Consider the following 25545-nt stretch of genomic DNA (forward strand, 5'->3'; position numbering starts at 1 on the left):
ATGGAGATTTTTACAAGCCATGAAATTTCGAGCCGGCCAGGAGGATGCTGGAGGGAGAGGATACAAGAGGGGCCTGGACTGGTCCGAAATTAACTGCTTTTCTATAGTGTCGGTGCATTGTTAGGTAGGTTTCCCTCCCGCCGCCTGGCAGCGTGCCTGTGAATGCTCAAAGCAAGTATCCGAGGCACAAGCTGCAAAGTCAGAGGACTTATGAGAGAAAATTTGGTGTCTCTTTGATAAAGAAACAGCTTCTGGAGGCCCCAGGGGTCGATCGGGCATTGCTGGGTTGGAGGGTGTATTGAGCCTCACTCGGCGACTACCTTGACTGGGAAGGAAGTGTTACCTAAAATGCCTGCCCTAGCAGGCAGCTGTGTCACCTGAGTTTGCTCTCAAGCTTTTGTGCTGCCTGCACTATTTCTCAAGGCCTAGCAACCATGTCTTTTTCTGTAATTAAAAAGCTGGTTTTACTTAGAAACTTAAAGGGTTTGTTAGGTCAATGCCTTCTTATTCTGTTTTCTGAAAATTGCATTTCTGAAAGAAATTACAGCAGTCTAGATTTTTGGCAAAAAAAAAAAAAAAAGGCAAGGCTGGAAATAAACGATGGGATTCCAACTGCATTTGACAAACTCTTCTGCTAAATACAGGGTTTCCCATTTTTAATACAAAAACTTGGATTATTGTAATGCTTAGAAGCCCTCTACCTCTTAATGAAGACCTTCCTCAGTAAAGTTATTGAAACTTGCATTTCTGTTTTTATGGATTCTTCTGCCTGCAGGAAGAAGCCCCTCCAACCAAAGCAAAAGGCAGGGCTTATTAAAGACTACAGAGGGGACATTGTACACCCCAACCTGGCAAGGTATTCCAGGGTTGGACTGTCCTCACCAAATCGCGCTCTGCCAAGAAGTCATTATTTTTAATATTATTCAGAAATAATCTCCTTGGCTTCTGTTCAAACCGTCATAAGTGCCAAATTATTATAGTCCAAATTGATGATGATTTACTGTGACATTTTCTGGTAACTCAGCACTTTAGTCTTCCTAGAGACAGACTGGAAGTGTTCCTGTTTGTTTCCTTTTACTTACTCGTTACACACCCCACCCTCCAGCCCCACCCCCATCTCGTCCCTACCCTCACAAAAGAGAGAGAATGATCCCTTGCAGAACCAGTGTGGTTTTAGTACAAAGTTAGCTTAGGCTATTAATATGTGCTATCAAAAATAGATTTCTTAGCTGAAAAAGTAAGATGGCTTCTATAACATACCCTTGGCCAATGGGGGCCTCCAGTTACGGTAGGACTTGAACAGATCGATAGTGATGTGCTGCAGGGTGGATCGTTTGGGGTGCTGACAATATCTGGTATTGATATTGTCAATGTAGAAAGTAGAACAATGCTCAGTTCTACTTTCCTCAATTCCTATTAAAGGCTACGAGTGTAAGGAAAGTCTGTATCTTTTTCTTCCCTCTAGTCAGCCACTGCCTCCCCTGCCCTTGTCATAGTCTGTATGGTATCAGGGTGATGTCCGCGTTGGGTTCTAAAGCAGTAACTGTGCCAGTAAGACGGGTCTTACGTCATATTTGCATTCAGTGCTCTCTTTCGTAGCCCACACTTCCCTCAAGCTTAGATCATTTGAAGCTGTGGGTTTATAGGCCTGCACTTCCTTACATTAAAAGGTGAGTTTAACCCTGCGTGCAAAGGTAGTAATTCCCACCCAGGGAGAAATTGGAAAAACTAATCCCTGTTCTTTCCTGAGCGACCTAGGGCCACCGAGCACCTCCAGGGCCCTCCCGTGTGTGCTGGGCAGCCTTGGCTTTGTCGGCCCTGCCGCCTTGCTTCTGGTCTCCCGGGACAGCAGTACCTAGATTTCCCGATCTCGGTGACGTTCTAAAAATCGTTTTTTCTCTTGTTGCTGAAAGATCACAGGTATCTTTAGTAGCTACAAAATTACAGGATTTGAAAATCTGGGAATATGTGCACATTTTTCTTTAAGGGAACACTAAGCTGAAATGTGTATTAACCTTGAAACCAAATTCCCCAATTATGTCAGTGATTCAGATTTATGTTAGTTGCAAGAACTTCAGTGAATTTGTTAATCCTCATTTAATAGGCCCTAAGAGATGAGGCATTTGCCTTGGGTGACCCAGCAAGTCAGCTGCATATTCTTTTATTATTAATCTAAAACCCAAGCCCCACAGTGTAAAAAAATCAGCATTTTTGTTTTCCACACCTCTACTGCTCCTGCTTTCCCTTTTGCAGGTTGGTTGAGGGATATTAATGGACAGATGAAGGACTGGCTAGAAGGAGAGAGAAGAGGGGCCGCTGTCTCTGAACTGTAGTGTGTCCTGGTGGCCCGTGTGGCAATGTGTCATGTAAAACTAAGAGAAAGGAAAACACTGGCATTAAAAGACCCTAAATTTTTTCTGTTATCTCTGTGTTGATCTGCTCCTGTAGAGTTTTTCTTGCACATTCATTATCTTGACACCACCTTCTACTCTATAAACAAAACATTTCCTCTAATTTCTTGGTTCAGGGAAAAGCCTCTTGTTGAGGAGATGGCCATCGTGGGGGATGAGAGGGAGACAGAGGGAAAGAGGGAGCAAGTTTTATCACATTATGTAGCAACAATCCATTAGATGGTAATTTCTACTAAAAAGCACTCTTTAAAGGGAAAGAAATGTGTTCACTTTGATGAGTAAAGAGAAAAATTACATGTGTAGTTTTCTGATTTACAAGGGGCCTTTGGAAGGCACAGTGAAATATTAAGGGCCTCGCTAAGGCTGACGTGAGGCTGGGCAAATGCGCGCCTCCCAGGTGTTCCCCGCCGATTCATCCGTGGGTCAGTGTACTGCTTCACACGTCCATAAGGAAAATGAGTTTTAGGAATTTACCCTTCTGGTTGGCTTAGCTTGCCCCTCTCGGAATTGATTTTGTTTGCTCTGGAAATGCCCATCTCTCTCTGCGTCACACTTGTCCGGCTAAATGCACCACATAGTTGAGACTGCCTAGCCCCCCACCGTGTTCATGACCACGGGCGTCCAGGGGGCCTCGCTGCTGCACGACGCGCAAGTCCCCGCACTCCCAAACCTCCTGGCTCTCAGGGGGCGGCTTTGCCTCCTTTACCACTGAGAAGACAGGAACCATTAGAATAGGGTTTCTACAGGCCACCACCTTGATGTCCACCCTCCTACTGGCATCGCAGCTCCTCATCTCTGCCTTCCCTTCAGGTGAGTGCTCCATATTCCTGTCTGAGATCCTCCGTGGATTGGTCTTGTCCTCTCTGGCCTACTCAACTATATTAACTCCAACAATTCTTCCTTCTCATTCCTACAAGTCCGACTTTGCCCCCTCTACTAGATTTTTCTCATCAACGTATAAATATGCCGTTAAATCTCCCAACCTAAAAATGCAGCCAAAACAAACCCTCTTTTAATGCTATGCTGATCCATCCTCCAGCTAAGCCTCCTCACTTTCTTTTACTCCCCCCACAGCCAGATTCTTGGAGAGAGATGGAGTGCCCCCCTCCTCCTCTTCTACTCTCTCCCGAACCGACCTGTGTCAGGCTTTTGCCCACACTGTGCCAGGGAGGTGGCTCTTCATAAGCTCCCCAGGGACTTCCAACTGCCTAAACCACATGGGTGATTCTTAGTCTTCATCTCACTTGACTTTCCATCAGCTTTTGATACAGCGAGTCAATCCTTATCCTTGAAACACCCTTTTCTCAAACTGCCACATCTAAAGTTAGAAGTATCCCAGAACTCTTCTGTCACTTTTCTCTGCAGCACTCATTCTCTGTGACCTCAGCTGGCCTTGTGGCTTTAAAAACCATCTACATACTTGGGTGTCCAGACTTTTGGTGTCTCCGGGCCACCCTGGAAGAAGAAGAGTTGTCTTGGGCCACACGTGAAATACATTGAGACACATAATCACAAAACAATCTCATAATGTGTTAAGTAATCTCACGATTTTGTGTTGGGCCACATTCCTAGCCATCCGGAGCCACGTGCGGCCAAGGGCCACAGGTTGGCCACCCCCGAAAAGTGATGATTCGAGCCCAGACCTCTCCTGTACGCAAGACTTTTATGTGCAGATGACTATATGTTATATTCTTACTTAGGTATAGAATTTTATATGCTCTAAATCAAGCCGAGTTCTCCTCAAATTTGTTTTTCCTGAAGTCTTCTCTAACTAGTGAATGAAATCTCCCTTTCCAGTTACTCAAGCCAAAATTCTATAAATCATCCTTAAATTTTCTCATCCTCTACTATCCATATCCAACCCACCCGCAAATACCGTTGGTCTATCTTCAAAATATATCCTGAATCCATATACTGCTCACCACATCCACTGCTACCGCCCCTGGTCTGAGCGGCCATCTGGCCCCGTCTGGGTTATTGCGGCGCTTTACTGTTCTTCCTGCCTCCACCTCGTGTCTCTGCAATCTGTTCTCAAGAAAGCGGCCAGAACCACCCTGCTAAAACCCCGTAATGAGTAAGAGAGGGTCGTCTAATGGCCTCCAAGCATTCCATGAACTGGCCCCTCCTGGCACTCTCCCATTGTCACTGTTCCAGCCACACTAGCTGCACCGATATTGCTCCCGCCCACCAGCCACATGGCGGCTTCAGTGCCCTCTGCCTGGAGCGCTCTCCCGTCTCTCACTTCCCTCAGACCTCTGCGCCAATGTCCCTTCGGCTCAAATTGGCCTTGCTTTAGGCTATATTAGCAGTAATTCTGCCAACACCCCGCATTCCCTTTTCCCTGCTTAATTTTCCTCCATAGTACTTACCATCATTTGATACATCTTTACTTGTTCATTAGCTCACTGTCTTTCTGATCCTCCCTCACTAGAATTAATCTCGATTGCGGCAACTACACTGTGTTTTTTGTTGACTGCTTGTACCTCTCCCTGACAGGATACCTGGCCCATCGCAAATATTTATTGAATGAATGAAGTGCAGTTAAAAACTCCTGCTGTGAAGTTAGACATTCACAGTAATTTAGTCAAAGCCCAAGGCATTGGTTGTCTGTCCTGTGGCACTAGTTCACTTGCAGTTTTTCTTACCCACTGCTTCACGCCGCTGAGCTGTACCATGTAGTAATGTAAAAACTGCGTTGTCTTTTCCCACATCACGTAAGAGCTGCCAAGGAAGGCCAAATCCCACATGGGCCTCAGAGAGGGATCGATATGTCCGTAACTGTCTGAGAGCACAGAAACCGAAAAACAAAACCATTCGTATTACTCATTTTCAGGACAAAATTTCAGTAATTAAATAAGGGCTTGGTCACATGAGTCTTCTCTCTCACAGCAAGACCTGCAGCAATATTTGTATCTGTTTCTCCATTATACTAAGATTCACATGCTTCAAGTAAAGCTATTATAAAACAATTTCAAGGCTATTTGCTGTACTATATAAGTGAAAAGTAATGATAAATGATACTCAAAGTTAATCTAAAATCTTGTTAGTTGAGAAGCATTTTATAATTAGATCAAAACGCCTCTCAGTTATCTTCCCCCATTACCTCTTGGTTTGGGGTCTCCAGTCAACGCGATCCCCTTTGCCAATCTGCCAGCTCTTTGTCCTTCTCCGATACACGTATTGGCGACGTGTCTCTCGCTTTTTTTGAACACATGAAGGAATCAACTGAGTTTATCCTGTGGCATTGTTTTTGGACCGAAAATCTTTTAAATTCAGCAAACATTTGCAAAAAAAGCCTACTTAATATCAGATACCGCTAGAGGTAGGGATACAGTCATTAATAAATGACCTCGTGTGACTTTTAGGAATTCAAATTTTAGTGAGTAATTTATGAGATAATTGTTCATGGACTTGTGAACTGAAAACCCATTAGCAGAGAAGATAAATTAGTTATACGAAATGCAGTGAATAATGAGGGCGTTTGAAAGCACAAATGCTAGCGGCGCTGCTCTGGAACCAGACGAGCGGCTTCGGCTGCCCGTCCCCAGTCCTTCCCTTTCTGTGCAGCATATACTTGGGCTCATCCGTAGGAAGTTTATGACTTCATTAGGAAAAGTGAAATTTTGACTCATAATAAAACCCAGACAAGTGCTTTTTCAAGGGAAAAACAGTGTGGAGCAAGGCCGTCCTGAAACGGGTTAGCTCGTCTCACTCATCAATGGGAGAGAAACCACACGACCCCAGCCAGTACCTCAGGCTGATTAGTCCTGAGCAGAATCTGCTGAGATCTGAACTGGCTACTCCAAGGATGGGTCTGTGGTTTTTATTCACTTTATCTAAAACCAAACTCACTTTTTCAGTTTTAAATAGACAATTTTATATACATAGATAGGCTATAAATAGCACCATTAAATGTCTCTGCTGAACTTAAAGTGACAGGAGAATTGTAAGTTTTGTTGATGAAAAGGTACCCGCTATTAAAAAAATATTTTGAAGCTTCGTTGTAGCCATATTAAGTTAGATTGTAGTAGAATGATCCTTGTGGGCATATAGGGTTTATTAATTGAACATGAACCAGTTAAACTGCACTTTTAAAAAGTATCCAAAATCTAGGAATATTGTGGCAAATCTTCAACAAAAAGGTCCTACACAATTTCTAAAATTTGTGTTTGAAAGAGGATGTATAAAACCCTATTTCCCCAACTAATGCTAAGGGAAGAAAAAAAACCCCTAAATAACTATGTATTTAAAGTATTTGCCATTTGCCCATTTATTTCAGGCAGTGCTACATGAGAACAAATTCTATACGACAGGATTTGAGTTGTTCTTCACAATTACTTGGAACAGGATTTAATATGAGTTGTCAGAAAACCGTAATAAGAGTTAGTCAAGCTCCTGAACTTCAGAAATGCAAGGATCAGCGATCCACCTCCAGGTTTTGAGAACACTTAGTCTCAGTAAATTGATGGGGCTCAGAAGCGTCACCCCATCAGAATGGAGTGCTCAGGATGGAGACCACAGGCCTCCCACGCTGACACAGGCCTGTCACAGTCTCTGGGCAAATGAGTGAACTGCAGTGGTCAGGTGTCAACCCTAATACCCAAGCGCAAGTCCAGAGATGACTCTTGTGGTTCTGCAAATTGAATTTGCCGGTAAGTACTGAGGCTCCGCTGCGGCCCGCACGCTGCTGAGCGCCAGGACAAACGGGCTCTGCTTCGCTTCAGCTGCGGACAGGGCTCGTTCCTGATGAGAGATGGCACCGCTGCCCATTAGCTGTTGCCCTAAAATAAGATAAACTCGACTCCACCGCAGACTCCTGCGAGGCCTGGAGACGGTCGGTCGGTCGGCTCGCTCAGCCCTGGCACGGAGGGCCGTGGCGGGCACAGCGGAGGCCCTGACTGGCATCTTGTCCCCTCAAGTTTCCAAAGCTACCACCAGGAACCTCTAGAAATGTCATCTCATGTCCTAGATTTTACCCGGGAAAGTGTACCCCTACATGTGTGACCTGTTGCTAAGACCTCTACCAATTCCTTGGAGACTGACCTCGCCTTTCCCTTGTCTGGGTGGGGAGGCGGGGAGATGTAAAGGGCACACACCCTCCTTGTACTGGAGGCAAAAAACAGGAACATGATATCAAGGGGGACCACATTTTACAGTTGGATTGAAATGCCATTTGGGGCGATAAAAATTTAAATGATGATTCTTCTTAAGATTTCATAATCACATACATTCCTGAATACAGAAATTCCAGACATTGGTTCATACCGGGTATGCTGCCTACATCCAAGGGGTTTTTAAGTTGCTTCATATGTTTGTAAAGCAGGTAATCCGCTTGTTGTCTTTCGCTCTTCTCCATGAACCGTGTACAGGTGACATTAATGGCCGGTCTGGGCTTCTCATTCTTGAAAATCACTCGAGCAGAACACTTACTCAAAGGTTCCTCCTCACCTTCCTGAAATTAATATTTTGGAATTAAATAGGTTGTTTCCTACTCACGCCCCACCCACCCCAATACACAAACACACACAGTTGGGTAATTCCTTGTACCTGGCAGGTTATCAGTAGTATCAACAAACCTAAGGGCCTTTGCTTTGTAGAAAGTGAGTTTTGTGCTCACAGCTGAATACAAACAATAGTCCTTCACTCGTTGCTGTCATGTAAACAGCTTGCTGCTGCTGCCCTTATAAAATAATGTCTGGCCTGTTTCAAAGAAACACCGCTGATGTCTCGTGAGTACTGCTTGGATCCAACTTCTATGATAGTGGGCACTTTATTCTTGACTGCGGACCAATGTAATGCTTCGCTGGACCTCAAGCTTGCTAACTTGAACCTGAACATGAAGCTGACTCCTCTTAACAAAAATGGCAACATCTTCCTGCTGCTGTATGAACTTGGTCTTATTCTAATTTTACAGATTAAAGAGGAAGCCACTCCATGTCTCACACGAGGAAGTGGGAAGCCAGGACTTGAGTGCATGTCTGTCTGATGCCCAAGCTCTGGCTTTGCACGAACTCCACGTGCCGCCTCTGAGATCTAATCCGGGTGCAGTGGAGGCAGAGATTGCCCAGATGGGGCTGATTCAGCTGCCTCGTGTGACTGACGTTACGTTAGTTTGCATTCACTGTAGATGTGCACATGCTGAGCTTTCAGGGGTCCCCTTCTGCATATCCCACCCAGAGACATCTGGAACTGCATAGTGATGCATCAAGTGGATATCAAACGTATGGCTCATTTTAAGGACAGTGCTTCTCTATCCTTTTAGAAAGGTCACATAGTCCCAGAAAAAAATGCACACATGTGCATCCCATCAACAATGGGCCTAGAATTTGAGGAAGTTCATGGGCCACTGTGAGTCATGGCTCCACTCAGACCCATCCATGGGCCCCGAGTTAACTCCTGTTATAAAGTGGTTGGTTGAGCTGTTGAGTTCTTTTTGCTTTTTCAGTTGTTTAAACTGGGTGGTCTCAATTAAAACAACAACAACAACACCACAAACCTTTTTTAAAAAGCCCCCAAGGAAACAGCCTGTCTTTAAAATTGAATCTGCTTATCGGCTTTCCAATGGGCAACTTTTCCTCCTGTGAGTGCTAGTTTTGAGTGAGAGGAAATTTCCATGGTGCATTAAAATCCTAATAAATAGTGCAACGTAAGAAAAAGAGGTGAAGGGCATCAGGAAGAGGCTTATCAAAGGCAGAAAATGGGCTGGCACATCCTTTGATGTCAAAGCCATTTTCAGGGAAGAAGAAAAAAAATAGGTATCGCCCTTTTTTGTTTTCCTTTCTTTTCTTTCCCCCAAAACAGCTCCACAGAATCAAAGCAGTTGTCTGAAGATGAAAGGACTCTCCTTACTCCATGAAATGGAACATTTCAATTAGCTAGCTGTGCTTTTGAGAAACATTGTTGGTCAAAATAATCTAGTAATTATTTTCTCTTTAGCTTTAAGCTAACACTTTCAGTTTGCAACACTGGCAGTTAAAGGCATCTTCCTTATGCTTTAAGAAAATTTTTAACTCAGGTTAATTAGCAAAGTCAGAGTATATTACTGTCTTGCTAGGACTTGTTTCTGAATACGAGTGAGCACTTTCCCCAAAGCACCAGGCTGAGGGTCATGGCTTCCCTTCTGAAGCTCTGCTGCCTGCAATACCTTAATGCTGGACACTGCCGGCTCTGCGCTGGCTGTTTGGACTTAGCACCACACAGGGAGAATTCAGGCTGCTCTCCCTCCACTCTGTTGCTGCCTCCCAGCTTAGCCCAGCACATGGAAGTTCATGTGGCTCCAATTTCTGTATTTTCTATTTACTTTCTTACTGAGGACAGGGGAAAGGAAATTGGCAAACCATGGCCCGCCTGGTCAGAATTACAGAGACCCCCTGGCTGGTGTGTCTTGTTTGCGGGGAGAGTCATCCCATAAACCGAAAGGCACATGACTAGGCTGCGGGTTTGGTCCCCAATCAGGACACTATGAGGCAATGGATCAGTTTCTCTCTCACATCAATGTTTCTCTCCCTCTCTCTCTTTTTCCCTCTCTCTCTAAAATCAATAAAGCATGTCTTCGGGTGAGAAAAAAAGAATTGCAGGGAAGCTGATGATGCCTGTGGCATGCATGGTCCTGCTCTGTGTTTTACAGAATGCCTCTATGTTAGGAAGCTTCTGGAATTGGCCTCACGTTATGCTGGTCTGCTAACAAGAAATGCCACCAGCTGACGGGAAGAGGAACAGGTTGGCATTTGAGAGTGAATCATTCTCAGGACTCTGGGGTGCTAGGGAGGGTTACCCAAGGGAGCTGTGAAAGTCCCCCCCGGGGCCGAGGCAGGAGGAGTGAAGGCTGTGTGGGCTGTTTTAAACGCAGCCTTACAAAAGGAGTAAAATCCTGAGTTCCTGCCTAGCTCTGCTCCTCAGTTCTTGAAAACAAACAGAAAACAAAGGAAAAAAAAACACGCAACCCTTCATGTCACTATATATTAATATTCTTACTCTTTAAAGATGTTATTTGTTTATTTTTAGAGAGAAGGGAAGGGAGGGAGAAAAAGAGGGAGAGAGACACTGATGTGTGAAAGATCCACTGATGGGTTGTCTCTCACACACCCCCAACTGGGGACCTGGCCCACAACCCAGGCATGTGCACAACTGGGAATTGAACCATTTGGTTAACAGGCTGGCACTCGATCCACTGAGCCACACCAGCCAGGGGCAATATTCTTACTCTAAAAAATACATTCATCAGTGTTGCTAATAAGATCCTTCGTGAATTATGGCGGCTTACCTCTGGGTGATAGCGCTCTGTGGTGAACACCAGATCAACTTGACTTTCCTTCTTTGAATTAACCTGAAATACAGAAACCGAGTCTCAGCTCTTGGAAGCTCTGATAGCACCTCCATTCCCATGAATCACAGCTCGGGAGAGCATGGCTTGGGAATGGTCGATGCAGCCGCTGTACCTGAGCACCATCCGTGCTTTCTCAGAAGGCGGGAAGATCTATTTGGGTCTCATCATGCCATTTTGCCTGCTGGCTGACACCTACTCACAACCAGGAGGTTGAGAAAGAGAAGCGGCTGCGCTGAGGCTGAAAGCGGGCTCCGGGGGAGCGGCTCCGGGAGCACAGCGGGCATCTGCAGCGCTGTGGGTGAGCTCCTTCGCTCCCCAGCTGCTCAGCGCCTGGCCACGCCCAGCCCTGGGCCCTGGGCTGCATCCCAGCCTCTCCCCGCTGCCGATTTTGGTTGAACTGGGGGTCTGGCAATCAGGCGCACCCAGTAATAAACAATGGGATTTCAGGTGGTGACCCTGAAGTAAGGGACCAGTGGGGCAGAAGTGACCGTTTTCCCCACAAAGGTGTGCAGGAGGGACGGTTCTATCACGCGGCCAGTGCCAGACCGGAGAGCTAGGTCAGGGCCAGAACAGAGACTGATTCCTGAAGTCCCCTCGGAGATGGGCTGATCGACCCTCTCCCTGTGCCCCGCAGTGTGCTGGGCGCTGGACCAGGCTGCTGCCCTTCCCCTGACAAGCCCGCAAGGCAGTTTCCCTTATCTGACACTGGTACCGCCCCCCATCCATCCTGCCCTGTTCTACGTAATTCCTTAGCCCCTGCCCAGTGGCACGGAGGATATCCACTCGGCCTTTCGACTACCCAAGGCTTGCCTTATATGTAAATGTCCCTTAATCAACTCTGTTTGTTGCCCAACTGGAATGGCCTGCATTTTCAGTCCTTCCCAGCCCGCCCTCACAGAGGTAAACTTTCCGTCTCAGGGCTTTTCCCTGCAGGCGGGCGGGCGGGCCAACAGGCGCTCAGGGAAGGTGCCTGGGAGGAGGGTAGACCAGCTGAGGCCTGAGGGCAGCAGGGAGCCAGCCCCCCACTGCCCCGGGGTGCAGCAGAGGGAGCTGCCAGCGTGCAGAGTGGGTGGATTCGCCTTAGTCTCAGGGCGAATTACCAACCGGCCAGGCCCTCCGCTGTGCGGGTCTCTCCTTCCACGAGCAGACATCTTCTGAACTTTGGAAACCTATGTTCAGCTTTTGTAAATGTATAAATTGATTCCAATGGATATTTTTAGAGTATGCATACCCAAATCATTAAGGCAATTTACTGTTTAGAAGTCCTTTATATCATTTGCCATCATCTTTTTAAATATTTATATATATTCTTTTAAAGCAAAATGATCATGCAGTACAAGGAATATTTTCTAGGGAAGAAAGAAGACCTTTGTCCTGCAGGGAGCTGAAGTTTGGTCATGTGACCCCAATCAAGTCAAACTCTGGAAACGCTGACCTCCGTTGTCCCTCAGCCCAGGAGCACAATAACTGAACAGGATGATCTCACCTTAGATAGACCACATATCGTCCACTATGGTTACAGAATCTTTCAAAAATTCTGGGAAGCTCAAGAATGGAGGGATAGGATTTTGTGGCAGTTACTTATGTAAAGAATATTTAAACATGTGAATGTATAGATGTTGCTGGGGGTAAGAGGACCCAGCATCGAGGATAGGGCTCATTTTCAACCTTGAAACACGTTCTGGTGTAAATCGAAACACTGCTTTCAATGAACAACACTCATAGATGCAGGTCTGTCTTCTCTCTCATTCACTGTTCTCCCCCTGGTATGCCAGGCCCTCAGGCCATACAAAGAAATATAGCATCCAGTCCAGTTCAGTCTTAAGTCAGAAACCTGCTTCTGCAATGGAAAGAGGCCAGTCACCGGCTACGCCGCCCATCAGTGTGGCTGAGTGCTGCCTACGCACAGGGCGCTAGGGGAGGGGGGCTTTCTAGAACAGGTGGGGCCTGAACTAGTTCTCCGAGAAGCAAGTGCTGGCCAGGCAAAGGCATGGGATTGGAGTTGTGGACGAAAAAAGGTTTCTATGGAAAGTTAACCTCAAGGGGGATCTAACTGTGAATTCCTAACTGACCAGGTCAAAGTGGTTGGAGTGCCATGGTCACGTGCTAGGTCTGTAACTTCTTCAGGGAAAGGTTTTAAGTCATTTTCTTGTGCCTCTAGGTTAACACGCCTTTGAAATGCCAGAAGTAATACTCCTCAAAGGGCAGATTACTCCTGAAGAGAGCACATAATCTTGTTAACTGTCCCGCAATCCAGCCCCCACCTGGCTTCCTCCCACCTTCCTGCCACCTTCCTGACATTCCCTCCAGAGCATTTGAGATCTTGCCCTGTGTCCTATGTGGTCAGTTTGGCTCAAATGAACCCTTACAAAAATCCTCCATAGGTCTGGATGTTTCTTATGTCGACAGAGTATAAGGGGCTGGCCCTCCAGGGAGGCAGCAAAGCTAGGAAAAGGCTGTGGCATGTGGCCCAAGGTCAGGAAGGGCTCACTTTTTTATGAAGAGGACTTAGAACTTGACACCAAAGTCTGTGGGAGCCCCAGTAAAGCTGACAACAGTACTCAGGGTGTTATTGTAGTAGGCAGTCAGACAGGCCTGAGCAGAGGAGGGACAATGGACCCAGTACAACAGTGTGTCGCCAGGTCAGGGAGCCCCGGGTGCCTAGCAAGGGACCAAAATGCAAGCCCTTGCACGACCGCTCCCTTAGGCATGAACTCCTGGAGAGGATGTCTAGGCCTCAGCTGTGTTTAGGCTCCAGGCCTAGAGAAGCCACAAAACCAGGTGCAGGAATGCTGTGGCCCAGGACTAATCAGTGGAGACCACAACTCTGAGGAGACACACCCAGAAAGCTGATGAATATTCTGCTGAGATCCTCCCCGGAGACCTCAGATAAAAGCTCTTAAGATGGAGGACACAGCAAGACCCTCTCTAGGGAGCATGCCAGCACCTGTCCCCTCCCCCTTCTTTCCACAGGGGATGCCTGCGCTCTCTCCCCCTCCCCCCACACATGCCCCCAGCACGCCTGAACCTGGCCTCCCTCCATCTTGTCCCCTGTCTCAAGGCCATGTCTCTCTCCCCACCTCTGAAGCTCTGAGGGCCCTTCTTTTGCTGTAACTCGTTTGCTGACCCATTTCCTCTACCGCTCACTTCTCCCTGTATGACTTTCTAAGTAACTTTCTCTTATATCATGCGTCTTGGCTCTGAAACCCTCTCGTGTCCGGAACTCCAGAACTGTCATTGCTGAACCGAGATTAACACCTGGTGCCGTTTTTCTGCTGCTAATATAATGAAGAGTTGACACACCGCTTTAAACAGCCTGGGTCAGGGTCAAAGTCCAATGTCCGTTCACTGTGTGTTTATCATTATTAAAATCTGTGGACATGACGGGGAGAAGGCACTGTATTAGAAACCAGAGTCGGGCCCTGGTTTGAGGGGAAAATGAAAATGCAGATTCCTGTCTAAGACTTGGGTTTACTCCTGAGGCTCCCAGGGAAAGGGTGTAAAATGCGGCCTGCGCGACAGTGGCTGGAGGAGGTGCTCCCCAGGCATTTGTCCCCATCTCCTGGCATTCGGTGTCCTCACTACCCTGCCCGAGTTAGAGGAACACACGGGCCTGCTGCCCGTGACGCCCTCGGCCACAGCGGCCCCCACAGACAGCTCAACTCACAGAAGGCAGCCCTTCCACGTGCCAGCAGGGTCTATGCCTTGCTCTGCTGGCTGCACCAGCCTGGGAGGCCTCCCGCCTACTGCGTGCAGGACCAGCACCCGAGTGCAGGCCTCTTACACGAGAGTCAGGGACGCCCCTCAGTCTGCCAGGTGGAGGGTGACAGGGGTCAGTGGTGAGGCCATTCCTGAGACGTGGAGGAGGAAGTGGAGGTGGCAGGGACACTTTGGTGCTGGGGGACATCAGAGCCATCCAGGAGGCAGCTGGATGGATAGAAGCAGATTCAGCGGAGGTGATAGGGGAACTCAGGAATTAAAATTTTAGTCTTAGCTGATGGACATAAGTGATTAATGAATATGGAAAGCTGTAGCTCCGGAGTCATTAAAGATTTTAGCCTTAGTTGACAGGCTTCAATGACTAACGCCTGTGGAGAGCTGTTCTTCCAGGAACTGGAAGGCAACTCCTGGAGGGTGACAAGCAATGCAAGCTCTGTGCCCCAGGGGTCTGCAAGCTGTGGAGGTGGTATCTGAGCCCTTGTATTCCAGGGAGGGTTACCAGGCAGAGAAAGGATTGTTGATCAACAGATAAAGAAATACTAGAAAAATTGCTGCTGTACCGCAACTCATCCAATTAGCCTTTCTTCTAAACCCCTTCCTTATCTACCCTTCTATCTAATTAATGTTTTTCCAAACCCTTTACCCACCCTTTCTTCTCCTTATGAAAAGGTTGGCTTGACATGAAGTGTTAAGGTGGTTCTGAGGGTGAATACAGCACCCTTAAAGGTTCAATCCTTGTCTCTACGTATCGGTTCTGGTAATGACAAGCAACACAAACATTGGAACCTGACTTTTCTGGTTTCATGAAAGTGGCTGAAGCCATTGAATTTGATGCAATCTCCAGGGGAAGATGTACACACCAAAAACTCTGAGGACCACCAACCATCACATCAATATTAAAATGCATCATGTTTATTGGCTGCACACGAGGGCTCACAATGTGGATGGAAAAAGATCTGATCATAAATCCGCACTGGGCAGGTCATAGTGAGCAGTCACGCCCCAGGCATATAAGTTTTCAGTTAAAGATTTATCTTTGCCTTAAGCAAGTCTAGTCATTGTTTTTGCATGTAGGTAACAGACCTTTGAGATAACCACCCTCAAGAGAGCACGTGGTCCTGTTAACTATCCTGTAATCCAATCCCCGCCGTGCTTTCTCTCTCCTCCTTGTAACCTTGCTCACCTTTCCTCCTTAGTTCCAAACCTATAAAAGACAGGGCTGTTCTCCAGAGCATGTGAGATCTTGCTCCCCAGCATGTCAGCAGCTTGCCTCAGGTCAACTCTCGTAACAATTCTCTACAGGTCTGGATGTTTCTTAGGTCAACAACAAAAATAGTCTTTTTTACTAAGGATACCATTGTGCATATTTTAAGTGAAGTATTTAAGATATTGGACTCAATAGTTTTTTGGAAACACGAGGAAGCCAGTGCGATGCCTGTTGTGTGTTGGGGAAGAACTGGTAGCAAAGCCTCTGAACTGGGTCAGGATGCAGCCTGGCCTTTTGAAGTGTTGTTTTCCTCTGATTTGATTTCCTCACTTTGTTTTAATTAGGCACTCTTAAAAAGCATTTACATTTTGTTTTGTTTTAATCCGACACCCTTAAAAGTGTCTACACTTTGTTCAAAGTAAGATTTTTGTATTTTTAGTCGTTGTACTTTATCATTGATCGAGACGCAACCCTTTTATCTCCCACTGAGTCCGACGTTCCCCTGAGGCAGCTTTGCTGGGTCTCCCAAGATAGGCGGCAGCCGCTGCCCTGCGGGCCTCCATCTGGGACAAAGTGTCTTGCTCTGTTGTGAACTGACATTATTCCAAGATAACAGAGCCGCTACCTATTGGAAACACTGTGCTTGGTGCAGGAGCAAAGCAGAAACAGGCCTCCCTCTGGGCAGTCATGTGGGGAGAAGGACTTCCAATAGATCACTGCAGAATTGATTATTTGGTCATGGATGACCTCAGAACTATGAAAGGACAACTAGAGAATTGGTCCGGCCTAGGGATGGGGAAGTTAAGCTGAACTTTTGTGAGCTGAACCCTGAAGACTAAAAAGGAATTGACTTCGGGGGATTGGGGGCAGGGAGCTGGGAACTCACTCCACACGAAGGAACAGAGGGGCTGAAGCCCAGAAGGGCAGCCAGAGGGGCCAGAAAGAGGGGAGCCAGGATCAGGAAGAGGCAGACTAGGTGGGCAAGCGTGGCCCCTGCAGGCTACGGTGAGAGTTTTATCCTGAGAGAAAGGGGAAGACCCAGGCAGGGAGGGGGGATTTGGAGAAGACCCGGAGCAGGAGCAGGGAGAACTGGCGCTGGAGGGAGGAGGTGTCCCAGCTGAGTGCAGAGGCCGCAGGAGGCTAGTCGTCGAGGCGATGAACCAAGGTGGGGACTGGAAATGCAGAGAGGTTTATATGGTGGACAGGGAGGAGTCCTACCGGAAGGTATGCATGAACAGTTTTGTAATTCAAGGTCAGAAATGATCACTAGAATACAAGTTTCATATCAAGACAATATTATTAAATCAATGCTTGTGCTTACAGAACGACAGCCAGCCAGCCAGCCAGCCCTTGGGGCCTGGGTGGGGACTGCTCTGAGCCCCTCACAGTCGTCTTCACACTAGCAGAGGTCTGAAGGCCTGCTCAGGCTCAGGGGCAACTGGAGAAATGCAAATCAAGGGAGCAGTGAGCCTCCCTGTCCCACTGCGCGACAGGCCGTCAGGGAGGGGATAGGGCCGTCCTTAGCTGCGCTGGGGGGCTGCTCCTGCGGGCTGGTGGGAGTCTGGCCCACCGGCTCAGCTCTCCTTACCTGCCTCTGCGATCCAGCAACCCCACTTAGGGGCGTGTCTGCAGAGACAGTGATGCAGGGGCTCACAAGGGACTGAGAGGAGGGTGCTCCTTGACGCAGCCTGGGGTCCCTCCCTGGGGGTGGGGGCAGGTGAGGGTGGGGGGCGCCTGCCACAGAGCGCCATGTGGAGCAGCCCAGACAGTCCTCAGACGCTGTGCGTGAAAACAGAAGCAACCACATACATGGCAGAGGTATCACTTACAGACATTTTCAAAATTGAAGTTTGCACACAGACCGACAATACCTTTTATAAGAACGCTTACAGGCAGAATAATATACGTTAGACCTTTTCCAGTGGTGGCCTCTGGGAGGTTGGGGTGAATGGGAAAAAGATAAAATAGAATAAATACATAAACAGCAGAGAGGAGCCTCCAGGGACGTGAACCAGAAAGTTGCTCCCTCGGCTTTGCACCTGAACCAACAAGCACACCAACAGGTTTTTAAAAAGATAGAATGTCATTTAAAAACATATTAAGTGCCAAGAAACTCGGTACGGATGTCCCCACCCCACATCTTAAACACGTGTCTTTGTTTTTGACATTGTCAGTTTGATTAGATTTGAGGAATGCAGCGAAACTGCTCACTCTGGGTGGCTTTGAATCTGGAAGCTCAAGGTCAGGTGGTCCTCGCTCAGCCTTGTACACAGGTGGCTGCAGCCACGTGGTGCAGGGCTATTATTAAAAAACAAGAAGCTAAGTAGACATTTCTGCAAGAGCCAACCTGGCGCTGGAGAGGGAGACAGCGCTGAGATGAGGGGTCTTCCTGTACCAGTAGGTCATAACCCGAGCTCCTTCCATCCCCGGGGGCCAGCCCTGTGCATCTGCCAGCCAGACTCGGAAGCAGCACATCCCTTTCTCAAAACACAGCCACAGGCACAGCACATTGTTCGAATATCTTCTAGAATAAGGCTCTCCATGTAAAGAGCAAGTCAGCAAGCAAAGCAAATGCCCTTGTGATTACATAACCCAAAGGAATGAATTAGTAGCTCTTTGCTACAGATTTGTTTTTAATTACAGTTGTCCCCCCTTATCTGAGGAGGGTACGTCCCAACACCCCCGGTGGATCCCCTGAACCCTGTATGTACTATGTTATTTCTCTACATACATACCTGTGATAAAGTTTAATTTATACATTAGGCATGGTAAGAGATTAGCAACAATAGCTAATAATAAAATAGAACAAATATAATGATATACTGTAATAAAACTTACGTGACTGTGGCCTCTTCCTCCCTCTCTCTTAAAATATCTGATTACCGCAATGGCTGCTAAGTCACTAATGGCGGGTAGTGTCCTCAGCTACAAAGGGGTGATTCATGTCCTGGGCAGAGATTTCATCATGTGACTCAGAAGAGCACTCAGTATAAAATTTATGAGTTATTTATGTATGGAATTTTCCATTTAATATTTTCGGACCACAGTTGACCACAGGTAACTGAAACCAGGGAGAGCAGCGCTGTGGACGAGGTGGTTTTACTGTTTGTAGAAGAGAGGACATAGGTACTACCATCGAGATTCTAGAGCTAAATGCTCGGCAGTCAGGGACCTCGAATGACGTGGTTTAAGTTCTAACCTGGTTTCTCATGTGTTTCATTTATTTTTCAGGTGTCATGTGTTTTGCTGCCACTGGCCAGGAATACGGAGAGACTGCAGCCGCGCCCCGGCCCTCCCCAGGCTTGCCTCCTGCACGCCGCGCCCACAGCGGGCTCCTTGGGAGAATGGCCGGCACTTTGGTTTGGGGCTTGGCTTGCAGTCAGTTGGGAGTTGAGGAGGAGACAGGCCATGTTTAATGTCCTGTTTGAGAACGTGTATAAGGGAATGCCCTCAAAGGACTGAACTCATCACACTGTGTATATGTGCTTTCTTTGGTAGAAAAAATGCTCCTCAAATCTTTATCAATCAATAGTAGACGTTTATTCACTGCTTGTGTATAAAGCGTCCTGCTAGCTCTCTCACGTGCCTCACGGGGCTCTTGCACAGTGTCCATGTATCACTAGTTACAGCATAAAGGCCCTTGGAGGTAAAGACTGCTGCCTTCCCCATTTTAAGGAGGAAGACACTGAGGCACTTCCCCAAAGTGAAAGGATTGCCCCAAGTCACAGATGTGGTGAGAAGAAAGCCAGGCTCCAGAGCCGCCGCCTTCCCCTTACACAGCAGCAGCCTCTCTAAGAGGGCGTGTGTGCGTGTGTGTGTGTGTGTGTGTGTGTGTTGCGGGGGGTAGGCGGGGATTGTGATTGGCACCACGTGCGTGTAGACAAGACCACACCAAACCGCTGAGAGGGAGATAGCCGGGCAGGGCATCTATATTGGGTATGAGTTTCCTAGGGCAGCTGTAACAAAGTGCCACAAACCGGCAGCCTTGACACAACAGAACCAGATTCTCTCTCAGCTTTGGAGACCCTATGTCCGCAAACAAGGTGCCGTCGGGGCTGCGTGTCCCCTGTGGCTGGTGCCATCAGTCCTTGGCCCGCAGCCGCCTCACTCCAACCTCGGCTCTGACTTTAAATGGCATGCTTCTCTCTCTGTCTGCATGTGGCCTTCTTATAAGGACACCAGTCATGAAGCCCGTGCTGATCCTCTGGCTTTGGTCACATCTGCAAAGACTCTATTTCTAAGTAAGGTCATCTTTCCAGGTATGGGGTTGTACTTTTCAATGCGTTTGTTGGAGGGCACAGTCCACAGCAGCACGGAAATGAAGGTGATCTCTGACTTTGGAAGGGGCGCCGCGATGCAGTCTTTCAGGCGAGGCGTGAAGCGGAACACGAGCCAGTGCAGGTGGGGAAATCTCCGGGGAGACAAGGACCGAGACAAGCGGAGAGGAAGGGAGGCGGTGTTCGGCACAAGGGGGCAAGCAGCCAGGCTGAGGGATCAGCGAGTTAGTGGAGGGGGAGACTTGGAGCTGAGGAAGCGGTGGACGACGGGGGCCATGTTAGAGAGGGTCTCCTGCAGGGACTTGATTCTAGAGCAGTGGGTCTCAAGCTTGAATTGCAGCAGAATCTCCTGGGGGCTGGAACAGGGTGCTGGGCCCCACCCCGACTTTTGACTTAGTGAACCTGGGGTGGAGCCTGGGGATGTGCATTTTACAAGTTCCAGGGGATGCTGATGCTGCTGGTCCAAGGACCACACTTGGAGAAATTCTCTCTGGATGCTGAGTGAAACGTCTGGAGTTCTGAGGGTGGGGTAGGAAGTGACACCTCGCTCCAGTGACAGTCACTGGAATTCAGCTGAATGAGGACATGACAATTAGTTCTCTCTGAATGCCTTAGGGTGCTGTGAGGACTAGATTAAATGAAGGAACATTATCTCCAAGTTTGGTGACCTGGAGTCGCTGGTAAATCAGGCCACAGCGCCTTAGAAACTTAGCAGCAGGTCCGCCCTCTGCATCCGGGGGTGCAGGCGAGAAACTTCGCGATGATGTAGGATGTACTCTGTTCAGGCAGAAACACCTGAAGGAGGCCGTCTGGGCTAAACCAGCTTGTGAAGAAAAGTCACTCCTCACTCCCTGTTCCACAGACAGCTATCTTGCCATATGAAGCTATTTCTATGCACACCAGAAAGTTAGAGTTGCACATTCTAATAGCGACTCTACCAAGTCATGTCTTCTTTTCAGTACAAAGCTGTCTCCTATAAAACATAAAGCTTTGTTTCCATGAAAATGGATCAAAGATTTCTCCTCCGACACCTATCTGGACTCCCTTTATATTAGATATCATACAACGTTTGTTCGTTTGTTCAAGTCATTAAACTACTGGAAATAAACATGAGGAACTTGCTGAGGGATGGAGAACAGGTATTACTTATCCCAAGAGCACCTTTTAGAAGATAACACCCCTTTTAGACTCACTCAAAACCGAGGAGCCATCGGAACAGCTAGGATGGTGTCCTAGGGGAACCCTGCTGGCAGCAGCGAGAGAGGCCACAGAACCGATGTGACTGTGATTCTGGAGTCTCCAAAGACACACTCCTTCTACCAGCTAATCTACAGAAAGAAGATGTTGTGCTTTGGGGAAATGCTGGCCCTTGTTCTGCCCTTGATTCCTAGGTACTGTCCCATCATGTTGCCTTACAAGCCGGTGGTGACAACTTTAAACTTCATGTTCGCAGGCCGGGGGCTGAGTGGTGGGCACAACTCTAGCAGTCAAGAGCTCCCAGGTGACTGATTTTTTTTTTCCCTTATGCGCTGGGCTTCACTGGCCTACCAGACTTAGCTTCTAAATGTCCCCTCTAGCCGTCACAGTTGGTAAGAAAACATAAATGTCACGCCATTCCAGTAAAAGCGAACTTCATTTTATAAGGTTAGTTTTATGAGTCATGCTTAGTTGGAGACCAGTAAACAGCTCATTCGTGGATAAAAAAGGCTGCACTGTTTTTACGTGTCAGGCAGAGAGAGCATCAGTGTATTACATTATATGCCAGAATTATCTTATTGCATTTTCCTTCTCTCGGGCAGCGCCAGATGGAGGGAACAGAGTTTATGCAACACAAGTCAGTGACTTTCAGATCAGGCCCCGTCCTTTGGGGTCCAAGGAGATCTTTGCACAAGGACACTTCACTTTAGCAAGTTAAGTAGTAGAGGAGAGAGAGAGAGGGAGAGAGAGAGAGAGAGAGAGAGAGAGAGAGAGGTGGTACAGTGTGGTAACCTCTTGTTTAGCCAACTGAGGCCAGGTACCCATCCTTGACCGTGTGAAAGGAGCACGTGGAATGGGCCCGAGGCAGTGTTCTCTCCTGCTGCGCCTCTAGCTCAGGGTGCCGCTAATTAGAAAAGGCTGATGGTAAGAGGGATGCGCAGAGCTGACTCTCTCCCGCCTCTAGAAGGGCTGGGAATGGCCAGGGCTGGCCTGGTCTGCTGTTCCAGGTGCCCAGTGGTCCCTTCCAGCTCCCTTTGTTTTCATTTAAAAATATTTACTGTTTGTCTCTCGCAGGACCCTATGCTAGTACAGCAGAGGAGGCGAACAGATAAAGAGCCGTGCTGCCTTCTGCACTGGAGAAGCAGGTGCACGTGCAGAGAGGAAATCAATGGGCCGTGGAGGAGCGAGGAGAAAGCAGCCCCTGGCCGAGCACCAGAACAGGGTGTGGAGGGCAGGCACTTTCAGAGGTAAGGAGATGCCCCGGGCAGCAGAGATCAGCCAGGCAGGAGGAGGGACAAGAGCTGCCAATCCTTGGGTGCAGTTGCTTGTCCAGCAGGGACTGTGCATGAGCTTACAGCCCCCAGAGCTGGGTGTGGTGGGTGAGTGATCAGCCCCAAAGGTGCCCGTGTCCTAGTCCTTGGAACCTGTGAATGTTACTTTACACGGCACAGGGGACTTGGCTGGTGTGATTAAGTTAAGGATCTCGAGATGGGCCGGGTGTCCTGGATTATCCACCGTGGACTCACCAGGGTCCTTACAGGACGGAAGCACTAGTGTTACATTCAAGGGATGCTCCGTGCTGGCTTCGAAGGTGGGGGCGGAGCCACAAGCCACAGTGTGCAGGTGGCCTTTAGAAGCTGGAAAAGGCCAGATTCCACTAGAGTCTCCAGCAGGAATGCAGCCTTCCAGCACCTTGGTCTCTGCACAGTGAGATCCATTGTGGACTTCTGACCAGAATTATAAGAAGAAATATGTGGGGTTTTTTTTTTCCACCTACCAAGCTTGTGGTAATCTGTTACAGCGTGAAACTAATACAGATTGGAAATTCCTTGTAATCCTTAATGTCCTGTTCTGTGTGGGCACATCCCCTGGGGCCACCGGGGAATGCATACATCTGGTACACAGCAATGCTACAAGACCCCCTTTCATAACTCGACTTTTCTGACTAGAGACCTCCCGAGCAACCATAGGGAACCAGAGTGGAGATCTGCTATGGCTACTCTCCCAACCACACTGTGGGACCCGCTCCGCTCAGGCACCATCGCAAAGGCAAACACGCCACAGCTGCATAAATCTCTAGAGGGAATGATTGCCAATATGTCAAGATCAAGGGCCAGGTTGGCTTTGGGAGAGTGTGTGTGTGTGTGTGTGTGTAGCATTCCATGTCTTGTTAACAGCAGTCATTTGAGGGCTGAGTATTTACATTTGCCCTTCAGCAGAACCACCTAGGTCCTTCAAGGAAGAGTGTACTGCCAAGCTGCCTCCTGGTGCTGCAATTCACAACCTATCACCAGTGGTCTTTCTTTGGGGGCCACTACTAATACCCTGTGATCACACGCACCCTTGGCTATGACACCACATGTGACAAGTGGGAAACATTGTAGGCTGGTAAAAAATGCTTGTCATTCAAGCACAGTTTGTTAAGAGCTGGTTGAAGGCATTCCTACTTGTTAGCTCATCCAGGAACTGTTGGCTTGGGCGACTGGGGCGAAGTGCCAAGGAGGCTGAGCCCGATGTTTACCCGCAGGGTCACGTGGCCTCTTTCCCACCCCATGCTGCCCCCAGACTCTGCAGTTGGAGCCTGCAGTCCAGGTGTGTGCTGTGGCGGAAGGCAGGGCGGAGGCCGTGGGCGCACCTGCACTGCGCCCACAGGAGCAGGGCCGGGGGGAAGGAGGGCCAGAGCCTGTCCCTTCGGTGCTTTCAGGATATTTAGGTTTCACCCCCAGGGCAGTGAGGGCTAGGAAAGGTCGGAATTCATCTTGCAGCCCCTACCCCCACTGCCATTCTTTCACTGGGTCTGTAAAAGCACTTAGGAGTCTTGCTTGCATGAAAGTAAAGGTTACTGCACTTTAGTATTTTATTACTGATCATCCCCCTCCATATTCACTGCGGCCTGTTCCATTCTCCAGTTTTTGCTTAATGTATTGCTTACCTATTCTTGCGAACAATCATCTCTTGAATTATCGACATTAATGGAGAGATGATGTCAAGAAGAGCAGCAATTAGATGAATTACGTGGCATTATAGTGCTTTATAGATTGAAAGGTGATAAAGGAAGGCTTTTCTTAGTAGAGTAGGTGGTCACCTAACTGCCTTGTGGCTCAGAGGGCAGGCTCCAGTCTGCCGTCAGCCACAAGGACAGGCGCCCACAGGAATCCAGACCGGAGTCCAGCCTGCTGCCTGCAGCCCCGGGGAGGCCCGATTCTTGATAAAAGTAATTTGTTTTGCACCTGAACTTGCTTAAACCAGGTCTACTTATTACCTAGTTGCATAATTAAATGTTATGTAAACTGAAGAGTGAGCAGCAAAAAAGACGTCATGGCCATGAAATCCAAGTTAAATTATGCTGTCGAAGAAATTGGTAAAGTTAAGTCTCTGAAGCTTTTGCTATTGAGTTGAGTGTGGTTGAGTCAAGATTGGACAAGGAGGCCCTGGCCAAGTAGCTCAGTTGGTTCGAGCGTCGTCCCAATATGCCAAGGTTGTGGCATCGATCCCCAGTGATGGCACATAAAAGCTACCAATGAATGCATGAATAAGTGGAACAACAAACTGATGTTCCTCTCTCTCTCTCTCTCCCTCTCTCTCTCTATATGTCTCCCTTCCTCTCTCTCCCTTCCTCTCTCTAAAATCAATACAAAAAAAAAAAAAAAAAGATTGGGCAAGAAAAAAGAAGGAAAAGCAGAGGATGATGCACTGTGTTCTTCATGGGTGTTCCCTCTGCTATAAGTAAACCAAAACACAAACCACAGATTCTCATGGGTGTGTCTTCTTGCTAAAAAGACTGCAAAGAGTGCCAATTAAATAGCTTTAGCCCTCTAACAAAAAAAATAGGTAATACATTTACACTTATATTGATTTTGATTTAAATTGAAGCAATTAGGGTATGAACACAACTTTCCACCACACTTTGGTTAGTTGTTTCAATTCTGTGTCTAACTACTGGTCTAGTCCAGGCCAAGCATTCATTCTCCTTAAGTGCCCAATCCCCAAACACCGGCCAACTCCTGAGTGGGCTGACATAAAGAAGTGTGTGCTCACAGAGATCTCAGCCAGTCTCTGCATGTCAGGAAAGGGGTGGCCTCTCACCGGCTGTTCAGGGCAGGGGCCAGTGGTCCCAGGACTCACTGAGTAGCCAGAGGAGACCTGTCTAAGTGTGAGGGGCAGCCTTGAGTAGCGGGGAGTGGGACTGACCCAGGATGCTCTGGGCAACATAAGAACTCTCAACACCACTCAAAATCTCCCACCATTGATCCTGAGGCTGTGCCATGTGAGACCACAAAAGTAGCAGCTTCCTTGGGCATGGAGGATTAGGGGATGGCCAGGAGGGAGATGACATCAGGCAGGGGTGGTGAGGGAACAGAATCTGGGGTCTGTGACTTCTCCCTACAGTTAATAAACAAAACAAAA

General features: G+C 48.0%; 1 protein-coding gene across 1 annotated transcript in view; it reads right to left on the reverse strand.

Annotated features, from left to right (window-relative positions):
• Positions 1–25545, reverse strand: part of RARRES1 (retinoic acid receptor responder 1) — a 30960-nt gene that overhangs the window by 1498 nt on the left and 3917 nt on the right. Inside the window, exons 2-4 of the mRNA XM_054580082.1 lie at positions 10675–10737; positions 7677–7863; positions 5057–5193 (exon numbers count right to left, since the gene is read on the reverse strand). Of these exons, the coding sequence (XP_054436057.1) occupies positions 5057–5193; positions 7677–7863; positions 10675–10737 (387 nt within the window). The remainder of the gene's footprint in view (positions 1–5056; positions 5194–7676; positions 7864–10674; positions 10738–25545) is intronic.

Source organism: Pteronotus mesoamericanus, unplaced genomic scaffold, assembly GCF_021234165.1.
Source record: "Pteronotus mesoamericanus isolate MK-2021 breed Mesoamerican mustached bat unplaced genomic scaffold, CSHL_Meso_final contig_116, whole genome shotgun sequence".
NCBI classification, from domain to species: Eukaryota; Metazoa; Chordata; class Mammalia; order Chiroptera; family Mormoopidae; genus Pteronotus; species Pteronotus mesoamericanus.